This window comes from Panthera onca, chromosome B2 (genome assembly GCF_046562875.1).
Source record: "Panthera onca isolate mPanOnc1 chromosome B2, mPanOnc1 haplotype 2, whole genome shotgun sequence".
Classification (NCBI taxonomy): Eukaryota; Metazoa; Chordata; class Mammalia; order Carnivora; family Felidae; genus Panthera; species Panthera onca.
In genome coordinates this window covers 31,029,014-31,046,069 of record NC_138343.1, presented here as the reverse complement: position 1 = coordinate 31,046,069, position 17,056 = coordinate 31,029,014, and the positions used below count along the sequence as shown (strand labels likewise).

Here is a 17,056-nt window from a genome sequence, read left to right as displayed (position 1 = left end):
ACCAATGTACATCCTAACCATTTTCTAGTCTGGCTCTGAATAATCTGACACATGGTTCTTCTCTATTTCCTTTGGTTTCATATTATATAAAGTCATCTGTACTCATTTTGAATTTGAAAGACAAAATCACAATGACTGAACAAAAGAATAGATGCAAGAGAAATCTCTCCAGGAGTGCCTGGGTGGCTCAGTCAGTTAAGCATCCGACTTCAGTCCAGGTCCTGATCTCACAGTTTGTGGGTTCAAGCCCCATATTGGGTTCTGTGCTGACAGCTCAGAGCCTGGAGTCTGCTTAGGATTCTGTGTCCCCTCTCTTTCTCTGCCCCACCCCAGCTCACACTGTGTGTGTGTCTCTTTCTCTGAAAAAAATTTAAAAAAAAAAATTAAGAAAAGAAACCTCTCCAAAGGTTGATTGAAATGGGTTATTAATTGACTGAAAAATAAAATAATGAGGAAGAAAAAAAGAAGATAGGACTTAAAAATAAGAGAAGAAAAAGAGAGACATAAAAAACAAGGGGAGAAGATTTTTAAGTGAGACAGATTTTAACAGTCAATAAACAGTCTTCAAAACCTGAAAGAAAAAAAGAGAAGGATGATTCTCTTTCCTGGTAGAGACTATAACACCACAGACTCTGTAGTGAAGGATTTGATGGTCCTATGAAAAGAATATTGTCAACACATACTATTTTCACCATGTTTTAGATGGAAGAGATTTTTTAAAGTGTTTTATTTTTAAAATATCTGTAGTAACTCCCAATAACTTCCCTTTCTCTATTGATGTACATAGTAGAATACCCTGAACATTGTATGAAAAACCAACATTGTCACACAAAAGATTTAGATTGCAAGTCTCCTCTTTCTGCTGACATGTAATTGATACATTTAGAAAGTAAAAACATCTCTGACATGAAAGGGTACATTCCCTGATAAAGCTGAACATAGTTCCTAAACAATAAAAATAAGCACTACATACATTCCTGTATTTAGAGAGACAGAAGACAAAGAAATTGATGATGATAGAAAAAACAGTGAGAAGCAGAGATACACTAAAGGTTTTCAGTTCGTTGTAAAGTTTTTTAACTCTGGGCTAAAAAAAACCAAGGTGAAAAACTAGAAAAAACTGCCCCCACTGATCTCACTTCTGGGTCTACCAAACTCAGTGCTCATAGGAAGTCAAGAATTAGAGCAATTCTTACGTTATAGTCAGAGACGCTGCCCTCAGCATGCTGTTACCACCAAGTAATTCTGAAGATGAGGCACTCCCTGAAGGTGGACATGTTTCCCAGGCAAAGACTAGATAAGATGTGGGTAACTGATCCAGAAAACAAAACCTTATTGATTTCTTTGCCTTACTTTTAGGCATATCTTCAGCATCTGTTAGTAAGTTTTGTTGTTGTTTTGTTTTGTTTTTTTTTTTCATCCTCAAACATGGTTTTCTCAAAACTTTTTGGGAAATTGTTTGAATTTTCTATTTTCACTTCTGGATAGATTCAAATTTTTATTTACCCTATTTTACTTTACCCTGTTTTGGTTACACATAACCAGAATTTCATTTGACTATTTCTAAATGTTTAGCAAATGAAAATCCCATTCATAAAAAAATGAAGAGTAAATCAGGAAGGATTGAAGCAAAATTCAGGACGATGGTTAATACAAGCAAGAGCTATGGAGGTATAATGGGGGGATAAAATGCAATCAGCGAAGGAACACGGCTAGAGGCACCTGGATGTTGGGTGGACGAACATCATTCTTTTATTTTTAATTATTTTTAATTCAAGTTAGTTAACATCCAGTATAGTCTTGGCTTCAGGAGTAGAAACCAATGATTCACCTCTTATACATGACACCCAGTGCTCAACCCAAAAAGTGCCCTCATTAACGCCCATCACCCGTTTAACCCGTCCCCCAACACACCTCCACTCCAGCAACCTTCAGTTTGTTCTCTGTATTTAAGAGTTTCTTATGGTTTACCTCCCTCTCTGTTTTTATCTTATTTTTCCTTCCCTTCCCCTATGTTCATCTGCTATGATTCTCCAATTCCACATATCAGAGGAATCATATGATATCTGTCTTTCTCTGGCTTTCTTATTTTGCTTAGCATAATACCCTCTAGTTTCATCCACGTTGTTACAAATGGCAAGATTTCATTCTTTTTTATTGCTGACTGGTATTCCATTGTGTGTGTGTGTGTGTGTGTGTGTGTGTGTGTGTGTGTGTGTATGTGTATCCCACATCTTCTTTATCCATTCATTAATCAGTGGACATTTGGGGTTTACATAATTTGGCTATTGTGGATAGTGCTGCTATAAACATTGGGGTGCATGTGCCCCTTCAACTCAGCATTTTTGCATCCTTTGGATGAATACCTAGTAGTACATTTACAGGGTTGTAGTGTAGCCCTATTTTTAAGTTTTTGAGGAACCTCTATATTGTTTTCCAGAGTGGCTGCACCAGTTTACATTCCCATCAGCAGTGCAAAAGTGTTCTCTTTTCTCTGCATCCTCACCAACATCTGTTGTTTCCTGAGTTGTTAATTTTAGCCATCTGACAGGTGTGAGGTGGTATCTCATTGTGGTTTTGATTTGTATTTCACTGATGATGAGTGATGTTCAGCATCTTTTCATGTGTCCATTAGCCATCTGGATGTCTTCTTTGGAAAGGTGTCTATTCATGTCTTCTGCCCATTTCTTCACTGGATTATTTGTTTCTCGGGTGTGGAGTTTGATAAGTTCTTTATAGATTTTGGATACTCTTTATCTGATATGTCATTTGCAAATATCTTCTCCCATTCTGTTAGTTGCCTTTTAGTTTTGTTGATTGTTTCCTTTGCAGTGCAGAAGCTTTTCATCTTGATGAGATCCCAATAGTTTTGCTTTTATTTGCCTTGCCCCTGGAGACATGTCAAGTAAGAAGTTGCTGTGGCTGAGGTCAAAGACATTGCTGCCTGTTTTCTCCTCTAGGATTTTGATGGTTTTCTGTCTCACATTTTGGTCTTTCATCCATTTTGAATTTATTTTTGTGTATGATGTAAGAAACTGATCCAGTTTCATTCTTCTGCATGTCCATGTCCAGATTTCCCAGCACCATATGGTGAAGAGACTGTCTTTATTCCATTGGATATTCTTTCCTGCTTTGTTGAAGATTAGTTGGCTATATATTTGTGGATCCTTTTCTGGGTTCTCTATTCTGTTCCATTGATCTATTTGTCTGTTTTTGTGTCATTACCATACTGGCTTTATGACTAAAGCTTTGTAACACAGCTTAAAGTCTGGAATTTTGATGCCTCCAGCTTTGTGTTTCTTTTTCAACATTACTTTGGCTATTCAGTCTTTTCTGGTTCCAATACATTTTAGAATTGTTTGTTCTGGCTCAGTGAAAAATGCTGGTGTTAGTTTGATAGGGGTTGCACTGAATGCATTGAATTGCTTCGGGTAGTATCAACATTTTAACGATATTTTTTCTTCAGACCCATGAGTGTGGAATGCTTTTCCGTTGCTTTGTGTGTTCTTCATTTCCTTCGTAAGATTTCTATAGTTTTCAGCATACAGATCTTTTGCCTGTTTGGTTAGGTTTATTCCTAGGTATCTTATGGTTTTGGGTACAATTGTAAATGAGATCAATTCTTTGATATCTTTTTCTGCTGATTCATTATTGGTGTATAAAATTCAGCTGATTTCTGTACATTGATTTTATATGCTGCAACTCTGCTGAATTCATGTATCAGCTCTAGCAGTTTTTGGGTGGAGTCTTTTGGGTTTTCCACATGGAGTAACATGTCACCTGTGAAGAGTGAAAAGTTTGACTTCTTCGTTGCTGATTTGATGCCTTTCATTTCTTTTTGTTGCCTGATTGCTGAGGCTAGGATTTCCAACACTATGTTGAACAACAGTGGTGAGAGTAGAATTCCCTGTCATGTTCCTGATCTTAGGGGAAGAGCTCTCAGTTTTTCCCCATTGAGGATGATATTAGCTGTGGGCCTGTCATATATGGCTTTTATGATGTTGAGGTATGTTCCTTCTATCCCTACTTTCCTGAGGTTTCTATCAAGAATGGATGCTGTATTTTTTCAAAAGCTCTTTCTGCATCTATTGAAAGGATCATATGGTTCTTATCCTTTCCTCTATTAATGTGGTGTACCATGTTGATTGATTTGCAAATATTGAACCAGGCTTGCAGCCCAGGAATAAATCCCACTTGATCATGGAGAATAATTCTTTTTTTTTTTTAATTTTTTTTAACGTTTATTTATTTTTGAGACAGAGAGAGACAGAGCATGAATGGGGGAGGGGCAGAGAGAGAGTGAGACACAGAATCGGAAGCAGGCTCCAGGCTCTGAGCCATCAGCCCAGAGCCCGACGCGGGGCTCGAACTCACGGACCGTGAGATCGTGACCTGAGCTGAAGTCGGAGGCTTAACCGACTGAGCCACCCAGGCTCCCCGGATAATAATTCTTTTAATGAACATTTGCTAGAATATTTTTGAGAATTTTTGCATCCATGTTCATCACGGATATTGGTCTGTAGTTCTCCTTATTAGTTGGTCTTTGTCTGGTTTTGGAATCAAGATAATGCTGGCTTCATAGAATGAGTACGGATGCTTTCCTTCCATTTCTATTTTTTGGAACTGTTTGGGATGAATAGGTATTAACTCTTCTTTAAATGCCTGTTAGAATTCCCCTGGGAAGCCATCTGGTCCAGGACTCTTATTTGTTGGGAAATTTTTGATAACCGATTTGATTTCTTTATGGTTTATGGAACTGTTCAAATTTTCTATTTCTTCCTGTTTGAGTTTTAGTAGTGTGAGAGTGTCTAGCAATTTTTCCATTTCCTCCAGACTGTCCGATTGTTGGCATATAATTTTTCATAGTGTTCTCTTATAATTATTTGTATTTCTGTGTTATTGATTGTGATCTCTCCTCTTTCATACCTGATTTTACCTTTTTGGGTCCTCTCTCTTTTCTTTTTGAGAAGTCTGGCTAGGTGTTCATCATTTTTGTTTCTTCTTTCAAAAAACCAGCTCTTAGTTTTATTAGATTCTGTATCATTTATTTCTGCTCTAATCTTTATTACTTCCCTTCCTTTGCTGGCTTTGGGCTTGATTTGCTGCTCCTTTTCCAGCTTCTTAGGAGTAAGGTTGGGTTGTGTATTTGGGACCTTTCTTGCAATGTATTTTCCTCTTAGGACTCCTGTTGTTGCATCCCAAAGGGTTTGGACTGTTGTGTTTTCATTTTCATTGGCTTCCATGTATTTTTTAATTTCTTCTTTAATTTCCTGGTTAACCTGTTCATTCATAACTTGATATAATCATATATGTCAGTTTTTCACATTATGGTTTTTTACCCAACCTAAACCTCATGAAGATATTCTTGTACAATTTCTTCCATTACTTTTACCTTTCATTTTGACTTTAATGCATCTACCAATACCATTCCCATTGTACCATGCTGTATCCCCTCCCTATCCCTTGTTAACGAAATATCCTTTCATTATAACCAAGCTGTCTTCCATAAGAGAAGAGCTCAAAAATTTCCAAAATGTATCAACACATTAAGAGAGATTGAGAAGAAGGTGTAAGAGTACCACTTCTTCCTCTGTGTTCCTAAAGCACCCTGTCCACAATTGTATTAGAGTATTTAGTACACTGATGTAATAATTTATTGAGATGGCTGATTCCTTTTGTAGAAATCTCCTCTTGAAAAAAATTGGAAATAGATTGAATTACATGAAGACTCTAGAGTATAACAAACCTAGATACCAGTTCCAGGTTTACCCTTAAAAATAACAATAAAGGAAATGGGAGTATAACATTACAAAAAAAAAAAGTCTAAGAGACTCAGACCAATACTGACATAATGATGCCAAATTGACCAAAAAGTAATTTTCAAAGCAAGACTAGATCCTGGATTCTTGGGGGCAGCTTCTGGCTCCACTAATTATTAGCTGTGTGACCTTGGGTAACCTCTATGTGCAGAATCTTCATCATAGGGATGCTGAAGATTAAATAATTTCAATCACATAAATCTCTTATACAAGTGCTTGGCACATGGGAATTTAATCAATATAAGTGACCTGATATTAGTGCCCCAAGATAATTTAAGCCTAAATGAAGTTCTTATCAAGCATGCTAGCAAACCACACCACACTTACTCTCTTATGTTTTATTTTAGGAAAATATTCAGCAACAACAGGTAAGTTTTGCATTCATTAACTAATGCCCTTTACCATTTAGAATTATGAGAAACTTTTGCAGACTCTACCTTACATAATTTCAGCTTTTCACATATAAGAGTGCTTATTTGTTTTAACTTCTCTCTTCCTTTCTCAGAAACTTATTTAGCATAAAATTTTAATCGTACTCATAAAATGAAAAAGAATAAATACAATCTAACTGTAAAGATAAAGACTTCTTGCCATTGGCTCATAGTACCAAGTATTGGAAGGTTTGGAGTGTTATTCTTGACAGAGATAAGAATGTTAAGAAGATCCTTAATCTTCTATCAGTCAAACCACCCTAATTTATTTATTTGTGTTTGTATTTTAGGAAATATTGAGAGCATCCTCAGTAAGTTCCATTCCTATTTCTCAGTTTGAATGGTTTCTGAGCACCAAAATGTATGAAGACCTTTAGCAAAATCTGATCATTAGCATATCAAGCTCTGCAAATCTTAGTATTACTTCTCATTCCACACTATTTCCCATTAGTCAGCATTTTGTAGATTACTGATAGTATCCAGGAAAATTTAATTGCATTGATTAACTAAGAGAACAACAGAAAACTTAATAGCCATTTTAAAAAATATACATTCTAGGGGTGCCTGGGTGGCTCAGTTGGTTAAGCTTCCAACTTCGTCTCAGGTTATGATCTCACCTTTCATGAGTGTAAGCCCCACGTCAGGCTCCATGCTGACAGCTCAGAGCTTGGAGCCTGCTTCAGATTCTGTGTCTCCATCTCCCTTCCCTCTTCCACTCATTCTTTCTCTCTCTCTCTCTCTCTCTCTCTCTCTCAAAAATAAACATTAAAAAATTTATAACTCAGTCAGTTAAGCATCTGACTCTTGGTTTCCACTCAGGTCATGATCTCACGGTTCATGAGTTCCAGCCCCACATCAGGCTCTGTGCTGATGGTGCAGAGTCTGCTTGGAATTCTCTCTCTTTCCCTCTCTCTCTGCCCCTCCACTGCTCACTCCCTCTCAAAATAAATAAACTTAAGTATTTTTTAAATAAATAAAAATATATATTCTATATACTATAAATGAAGAGAGTCCAGTTTGGAGAAAAAAGAAAGGGGTGATGGAAAAGAGCATAATGTTCTACCTACCACTTTCCCTAATTTCAACTTTATCTTTGCACTGGATAGAATGCAAAAGTGTGCTAAATCCTATATCTTCAAAAGCAAAAAGAGAAAGCACAGTGAAAGCCACCAAATGGGTCAACTTTTTAAATGATAGGAAGCTTTCAACTCTTTTAATTATCTTTTAAAAAACATAATTATCTCCCATTAAAAAAATTATTTGCATATCTCTTTTGTGAGGTGCCCACTGAAGTCCATGACTGACAACTTTGTTCTAATCCTGACGCCTATATTAATTCCTTTATTTTATACCTTCCCATGTCCTAAACATATTCTTTTTTTTTTCCTTTTTGGTTTTAGTTTTTTTTTCTTTTTGGTTTTAGTTCTTACCAGAAACTTGATCATCCATTAGTAAATTACCTTCCAAAGTCCATTAGATTTGAATTTCTTTTTTTTCCCTTATTTCTGTTTCTGGTTCCTATTGGGAAAAAAATTTATTCCTTAGCAATCTCTGCATTCAATAAATAGAACAAAATCTTAAGGAAAAATTAAAGTGTACTAATTAATAGATGGTACTAATAAGAGAAGTGTTGTCCTAGGTAGTTAATTCATATAACAGAAAATGGTAACAGAAATAGAACTATTAAGTCTCTACTTTTGCTAAGGAAATATGACTTAAATATGCAATGACTTAATATCTATCATTTTTAGATTAACAAAACTCAGTGTTGGTGGGGTTATAAGGAAATAGATATATTCATGTTTTTAAGAGAAAATACTGTATACTACAACAAAATCTAGCAAAGATCTTAAACACATAGCTCTAGAGGAATAGCTAAGCAGAATGTAGTTAAATAATCCCACTTACTATTATATTATAATTAGGAATGACAACTGTGAAGATGGTTAAGTCTAGACTCTACAATGTAATAAAAGGTAGAAAAGAACTTAAAAGTATGTGTACACTGTAATCAAAATAGGAAAACATGCACCCAGTGTTTATAGCAGCATTATCAACAATAGCCAAAATTATGGAATAGCCAAATACCCATTGACTGATGAATGGACAAAGAAGACATGGAATAAATTGTGTCTTTATAAACTTTGGAAATCTTATCGTGTTTTATTACATTGTGAATTCATACAAAAGATTTTTAAAATTACTGATATTTGGGGCTTTCCTCTAATATTTTTATTGTTCAACCAATTACATACATAATTTTAAAATGTTATGGAATTATAGTAAGGTACATCAATTTCCTACAGCAGCTATTTGACTCATTAGAATTACTTCTTAATATTCCATGTTCTACTATATTCTTTTTGTTTGTTTTTTTTACTGATTTTATTATTTATCTGTAATGGTATTTGTTTTTTCTATTTTAAATTTTTAGACATCCCAAAAGCTGTACATAATTTATGTACCCAACTTATGAATTTGGAGATAAGTATACATCCATGAAACCATCACCACAATATATGCCATTAACCATCAAAAGTTTCATCTCTCTTCTTTATCTCTCTCTCTCTCAATCTCTTTTTTTTTTCTTTTTGGTAATAAGAACACTTAGTGTAAGATCTACCCTTGAAACACATTTTGAAGCATACAATACAATATTGTTGACCATAGGCACTATGCTGCACAGAACTCTAGGACTTATTCATTTTATATAACCAAAAGTTGTACCCTTTGACTAATTAATATCTCCCTATTTCTCCCTCCTTAGCCCCTGGCAATCACCATTCCACTCTTGCTATTATGAGCTTGGCTATTTTAGATTTTACATGTAATTAAGATCATGCGGTATTTGTACTTCTATGTCTAACTTACTTCACTTAGCATAATGTCCTCTGATTTTATTCATGTCACAAACAGCAGGATTGTCTTCTAATGGCAGAATAATACTCAATTGTGTATATATTCCACATATTCTTTATCCATTCATTTATCATTATATTGCTTCCATGAATTGGCTACTGTGAATAATGCTGCAGTAAACATGGGGGTGCAGGGTTCTCTTTGAGATACTGATTTCAATTTTTTGGATAATACTAGAATTAGGATTGATGGATCATTTGGTGGTTTCATTTTTCGCTTCTTGAGAAAACTCCATTGTGTTTTCTATAGTAGCTGTAGAATTTACATTCCCACCAATAGTGTATGAAGGGTCCCTTCATATATATATATGTATACATATATATATGTATATATATATATATATATGCCATTAAAACAGATGTAAAGTTCTATCTCATTGTGGTTTTTATTTGCATTTTCCTGATTATTAGTGACATTGAAAACATTTTCATACATGTTGGCCATTTGTATGTCTTCTTTTGAGAAATATCTGTCCAGGGCCTTTGTTTATTTTTTAATCTGCTTATTTTGGGTTGTTATTGTTGTTGAGTTGTATGAGTTCCTTTAATATTTTGGACATTTATCAGATACATAATTGGCAAAATTTTCTCCTAATTTGTTGGTGAAAACTACTTCATTATTTAATATGTGGATATCCACTTTTCCCAACATCACTGATTGAGGAAACTATTCTTTCCCCACTGTGTGTTCTTGGTACTCTTGTCAAAGATCAGTTAACCATATATGCGTGAGATTATTTCTGGACTTTGTTCTGTTCCATTGTCTGTATATCCATTTTTATACCAGTATCACACTATAGTTTTGTATTATATTTGGAAATTAGAAAGTGTATTCCTCCAGCTTTGTTATTGCCCAAAATTTCTTTGGCTATTCAAGGTCTTCTGTAGTTCCATATCAAGTTTAGCATTATTTTCTGGGGGAAAAAGATGTCATTGGGATTTTGATGGGGATTAAATTGAACCTGTAGATCAGATTGCTTTGGGTAATACAGACATTTTAACAATATTAATTCTTCCAATTCATGAAAATAAATATCCTTCCTTTTATATGTGTCTTCTTTAATTTCTTTCATCAGTGTTTTAAAGTTTTCACTATATAAGTATTTTTACCTTCTTGATTAAGTTTATTCCTAAGTATTTTTATCTTTTTGATACAATTGTAAATGATATAGTTTCTTAATTTCCTTTTCAGGTAAATCATTATTAGTGTATACAAATGCAACTGATTTTTGCATGTTGATATTCTATCCTGTAACTTTGCTGACTTCATTTATCAATACTAATAGTTTTGTGAAGGGTTTTGTGAAGTCTTTAGGGTTTTCGACATATTAGCTCATATCATCTGCAAGCAGAGACCATTTTACTTCTTCCTTTCAGATTTGGACATCTTCCATTTCTTTTTATTTTCTATTGCTCTGGCTAGGACTTCTAGTACTATGTTAAATAGAAGTGGTGAGAAAGAGGGGAGCTTGGGTTGGTTAAGCATCCAACTTCAGCTCATCACTATTTGTGAGTTTGAGCCTCTCATTGGGCTCTCTGCTATCAAAATGGAAACCACTTTGGAGCCTCTGTCACCCCCCACCTCTCTCTCTCTCTCTGCCCCTTCCTCCACACTCTCTCTCTTTAAAAAATAAATAAACATTTTAAAAGAAGAAGTGGTGAGAAAGAGAAAAATCAAGAGGTGTCCATCAAAGGGTGCAAAGTTTCAGTTATGCAAAATAATTCAGTTCTAGAAATTTACTGTATAACCTAAGGTCTATTATTGACAATAGCTATTGTATACTTAAACTTTTGCTAAGAGGGTAAATCTTATGTTAAGTGCTTTAACCATGGAAATAGAAAATAAATTTTATATATATAATTTTTTTGATCAAGCATTTTTATTCTATTCTTTCTCCAACTTCTTTCTTCTTCTTCTTTATTTTCCTCCCTCTTTATCTTGATTTAGCCTTATATCTTTTTGATTCTCTATTTGGATTTCTTTTCTCCCCTTTTATTTTTCTCTTTTTATGGGATCAGGCCCACTCCCCTCTCCTTTTTTCCCCAGGGTTACTTCAACAAACAAATTAAAGCACATCTGTGAAGGTCCAAACATTCCACCACTACAAGCAAGAAGGAGCTCTGCAGAGGACCGAGCTCTGCAGATCTCTGCAGTGGGCTAGAGTAGCCAAAACACAACAACAAAGTGCATACCACATACACCAAAACCACTTCTATGAGTGCCAGGCCCTGGCAGTATATGACCCATTTTTAATACAAAGGTACTCTAAGGTGCAGGACACATAACACACTTTTAAAACACACAAAAGAGAGAAATGTAGCCAAAATTACAAAATGGAGAAATTCTCCCCAAAAGAAAGTTCAAAAAGAAATCATAACCAGAGATTGTTGCTCTGTACCATTGTGTTATCTGTAATTTCATGTTCCTGGTGATGTACTCTGGTCCTTTGTAGTCTTTGCTGATTTCCACTGATTTATTGCTCAAAACAGATAAAATTAATATATCTGCACAACAATATATGATAACAGTCATCAGACTACTAGCTGGTCTTGAAAAGAGCATAGAAGACACCAGAGAAACTCTTACTGCAGAGATCAAAGACTAAGAACTAGTTAGGATGAATTTCAAAATGCTATAATTGAGATGCAAAGTAAACTAGGTACAGTGACAGCAGGATTGAAGAAGTAGAGGAGAGAATAGGTGAAAGAGAAGATAAAATTATGGAAAATAATGAGGCTGAAAAAAAGAGGGAAAGGGAATTACTAGATCATGAGGGGAGACTTAGAGAACTAAGTGATTCCATGAAACAAAACAATTATCTGTATCATAAGACTTCCAGAAGAAGAGTGAGAGAAAGGGGCAAAAGGTTTATTGGAACAAATGATAGCTGAGAACTTCCCTAATCTGGGGAAGGAAACAGGCATCCAAGTCCTAGAGGCACAGAGAACTTCCTTTAAATCAACAAAAACAGGTCAACACATGACATATCATATCATAGTGAAAGTGGCAATATACAAAAGTAAAGAAAGAATTCTGAAAGCAGCTAGGGACAAATAGACCTTAACCTACAAAGGTAGCACATAAGGTTAGTAGCATTCCTGTCCTCTGAAACTTGGGAGGCCAGAAAGGAGTGGCAGGAAATATTCAATGTGCTGATAGGAAAAAATATGCAGCCAAGAATCCTTTATCCAGAGAGGCTGTCATTCTGAATAGAGTAGAGGTAAAGACTTTCCCAGACAAAGAAAAAATGAAGTTTGTGACCACTAAACCAGCCCTGCAAGAGATTCTAAGTGGGATTCTCTGAGTGGAAATCAGCAAAGACTACAAAGGACCAGAGAATATCACCAGAAACATGAAATTACAGATAACACAATGGTACTGAGTTCATATCTTTCAATAATCACTCTGAATGTAAGTGGACTAAATGCCCCAATAAAAAGACATAGGGTAGCAGAATCGATAAGCAAAAATAAGATCCATGCATATGCTGCTGCCTACAAGAGACTCACTTTAGACATGAGGACATCTGCAGATTGAAAGTGAGGGGGGTGGAGAACCATCTACCATGTTACTGGATGTCAAAAGAAAGTCAGAATAGTCATACTTAGACAAACTATATTTTGAAACAAAGACTATAACAAGAGATAAAGAAGGGCATATCATAATTAAGGAGTCTATCCATCAAGAAAAACTAACAATTATATATTTGTGACCCAATGTGGAAGCCCCCAAATATATAAATTAATTAATCACAAATATAAGCAAAATTATTGATAATAGCACCATAATTGTAGAAGACTTTAATACTCCATTTAACAGCAATGGAAAGATCATCTAGGCAAAAAATCAATAAGGAAACAACAGTTCTCAATGACACATTGGACCAGATGGACTTAACAGATATATTCAGAATATTTAATCCTAATGCAGTAGAATACACATTCTTTTTGACTACATATGGAACATTCTTCAAAATAAATCACAGATGGGGCCAAAAATCATCCCTCAACAGGTACAAAAAGATTGAGATCATACCATGTATATTTTCAGATCACAACACTATGAAACTTGAAATCAACCAAAGAAAAAGTTTGGAAAGCCCCTAAATACATGGAGGTTAAAGAACATCCTACTGAAGAATGAATGGGTTGACCAGGAAATTAAAGAAGAAATTTAAAAATACATGGAAGCCAATGAAAATGAAAACACAACAGCCCAAACCCTTTAGGATGCAGCAAAGGCAGTCCTAAGAGGAAAATACATTGCAATCCAGGCCTATCTCAGGAAGCAAGAAAGGTCCCAAATACACAACCTAACCTTACATCTAAAGAAGCTAGAAAAGCAGCAGCAAATAAAGCCCAAAGCCAGCAGAAAATGAATAATAAAGATTGTAGCAGAAATAAATGTTATAGAATCAAAAAAACAAAAACAAAAAACCTTGTAGAACATATCAATAAAACTAAGAGCTGGCTTTTTGAATGAATACACAAAATTGATAAACTCCTAATCAGACTTCTCAAAAAGAAAAGACAGAGGATCCCCCAAAATAAAATTACATATGAAAGAGGAAAGATCACAACCAATAATACAGAAATACAAAGAATTACAAGAATACTAAGAAAAATCATATGCGAACAAAGTGGACAATATGGAAGAAATGGAAAATTCTTATACACTCATACACTTCCAAAACTCAAATGGGAAGAAGTAGAAAATTTGAACAGAGCCATAACCATAAAGAAATTGAATTGATTATCAAAAATCTCCCAACAAATAAGAGTCCTGAGTCAGATGGTTTCCAGGGGAATTTTACCAGATATTTAAAGGAAAGTTAGTATCTATTCTTCTCAAACCACTCCAAAAAATCGAAATGGAGGAAAAGCTTCCAAACTCATTCTATAAATCCAGCATTACTTTGATCCCCAAACCAAAGACCCCACTAACAAGGAGAATTATAGGCCAAGGTCCTTGAGGAAGATGGGTGCAAAAATTCCCAACAAGATACCAGCAAATTGAATTTGACAGTACATTAAAATAATTATTCACCATGATCAAGGGAAATTTATTCCTGGGCTGCAGGGCTGGTTCAACATTTGCAAATCAATCAATGTGATACATCACGTTAATAGAAGAAAGAATAAGAACCATATGATCCTTTCAATAGATGTAGAAAAAGCTTTCAATAAAACATAGCATCCTTTCTTGATAAAAACCTTCAAGAAAGTCAAGATAGAAAGAACATATCTTAACATCATAAAAGCCATACATGACAGGCCCACAGCTAATATCATCCTCAATGGGGAAAAACTGAGAGCTCTTCCCCTAAGATCAGGAACATGACAGGGAAATCTACTCTCACCACTGTTGTTGAACATAGTGTTGGAAATCCTAGCCTCAGCAATCAGGCAACAAAAAGAAATGAAAGGCATCAAATCAGCAACGAAGAAGTCAAACTTTTCACTCTTCACAGGTGACATGTTACTCCATGTGGAAAACCCAAAAGACTCCACCCAAAAACTGCTAGAGCTGATACATGAATTCAGCAGAGTTGCAGCATGTAAAATCAATGTACAGAAATCAGTTGCATTTTATACACCAATAATGAATCAGCAGAAAAAGATATCAAAGAATTGATCTCATTTACAATTGTACCCAAAACCATAAGATACCTAGAAATAAACCTAACCAAACAGGCAAAAGATCTGTATGCTGAAAACTATAGAAATCTTATGAAGGAATTGAAAAACACACAAAGCAATGGAAAAGCATTCCACACTCATGGATCTGAAGAACAAATATTGTTAAAATGTTGATACTACCCAGAGCAATTCAATGCATTCAATGCAACCCCTATCAAAATAACACCAGCATTCTTCACAGAGCTAGAATGAACAGTCTTAAAATTTTTATGGGACCAGAAAAGACCAAAATAGCCAAAATAATGTTGGAAAAGAAAACCAAAACTGGGAGCATCAAAATCCTGGACTTTAACCTATATTACCAAGCTTTAGTCATCAAGACGGTATGGTATTGGCATGAATACAGGCACATAGATTGATGGAATAGAATACAGAACCCTGTATAAGACCCACAAATATACTGCAAACTAATCTTCAACAAAGCAAGAAAGAGTATCCGATTGAAAAAAGAGTTTATAGAGACTCTAGTAAATGGTGCTGATAGAACTATACAGCAACAGGCAGAAGAATGAAATTGAACAGCTTTATTACCCTATACACAAAAATAAATTCATAATGTATGAAAGACCTAAATGTGAGACAGGAAACCATCAAAATCCTAGAGGAGAAAACAGGCAACAACCTCTTTGACCTAAGCTGCAGCAACTTCCTACTTGACATGTCTCTGGAGGCAAGGGAAACAAAAGCAAAAATGAACTATTGGGACCTCATCAAGATGAAAACCTTCTGCACAGCAAAGGGAACAATCAATTAAACTAGAAGGCAACCGACAGATGGGAGAAGATATTTGCAAATGACATATCAGACAAAGGGTTAGTATCCAAAATCTATAAAGTACTTACCAAACTCAACATTCCCCTAAAAACAAGTAATCCAGTGGAAAAATAGGCAGAAGACATGAACAGACACTTTTCCAAAGAAGACATCCAGATGGCTAATGGACACATGAAAAGATGCTCAGCAGCATTCATCCTCAGGGAAATTCAAATTAAAACCACAGTGAGATACCACCTCACACCTGTCAGATGGCTAAAATTAACAACTCGGGAAACAACAGATATTGGCCAGGATATAGAGAAAGGGGAACACTTTTGCACTGATGGTGGGAATGCAAACTGGTGCAGGCATTCTGGAAAACCATATGGAGATTCCTCAAAAATTTTCAAGAGAACTACCCTATGACCTAGCAACTACATTACTAGGAATTTATCCAAAGGGTACAAAAATGCTGATTTGAAGGGGCACATGCACCCCAATGTTTATAGCAGCACTATCAACAATAGCAAAAGTATGGAAAGAGCGCAAATGTCCACCACTGATGAATGGAAAAAGAATATATACATATATATACATATATATATATATGTGTGTGTGTGTGTGTGTGTGTGTGTGTATGTGTGTGTGTGTGTGTGTGTGTATGTGTATATATATATACACAGCAATGAAAAAGAATGAAATCTTGCCATCTGCAACAACATGGATGGGACTGGAAGGTATTATGCTAAGCAAAATAAGTCAGTCAGAGAAAGACAGATATCATATGATTCTTCTGATATGTGGAATTGGAGAATCATAGCGGATGAACATAAGCGGATGAAAAATAAAATAAAAATGGAGAGGGAGGCAAAATATAAGAGACTCTTAAATACAGAGAACAAACTGAGGGTTGTTGGAAAAGGGGGTTAGTGGTGGGGGGGGTTAAGTGGGTGATTGGGCATTAAGGAGGGCACTTTTTGGGATGAGTACTGAGTGTCATATGTAAGAGATGAATCACTGGATTCTGCTCCTGAAACTAAGACTACAGTGAATGTTAACTAACTCGAATATAAAAAAAATAAAATAAAATGAAAATAAATAGCACAAGAAAACAAAAGAGAGAAGGGAAAGATGATGGCAGATTAGGAGGACCCTAGGCTCACCTATTCCCATGAATACAACAAAATAACTGTCAAATCATCCTAAATACCCCAGAAATCAACCTGAAGACTGGCAGAACAAACTGTACAACTAAAGGTAGAGACGAAGCCACATCAAAGAAGGTAGGAAGTGCAGAGACATACCTTAAGTGAGAACCAGATCATGGCTACTGTGGTGGAGAGGGAGTTGTGGTCACAGAGAAGGGTGAAAGACCGGCTAGCACACAGGGGAGCCAACACTGGAAGAAGAATCCCCATAGCAATAAGCTTGC

At 35.4% G+C, this 17,056-nt stretch overlaps 1 protein-coding gene across 1 annotated transcript in view; it reads left to right on the top strand.

The window, feature by feature from the left end:
* LOC132666288 (uncharacterized) overlaps window positions 1-17,056 on the top strand; it is a 175,568-nt gene that overhangs the window by 84,571 nt on the left and 73,941 nt on the right. Inside the window, exons 16-17 of the mRNA XM_078446785.2 lie at window positions 6,167-6,187; window positions 6,541-6,561. Coding sequence (XP_078302911.2) covers window positions 6,167-6,187; window positions 6,541-6,561 — 42 coding nt within the window. The remainder of the gene's footprint in view (window positions 1-6,166; window positions 6,188-6,540; window positions 6,562-17,056) is intronic.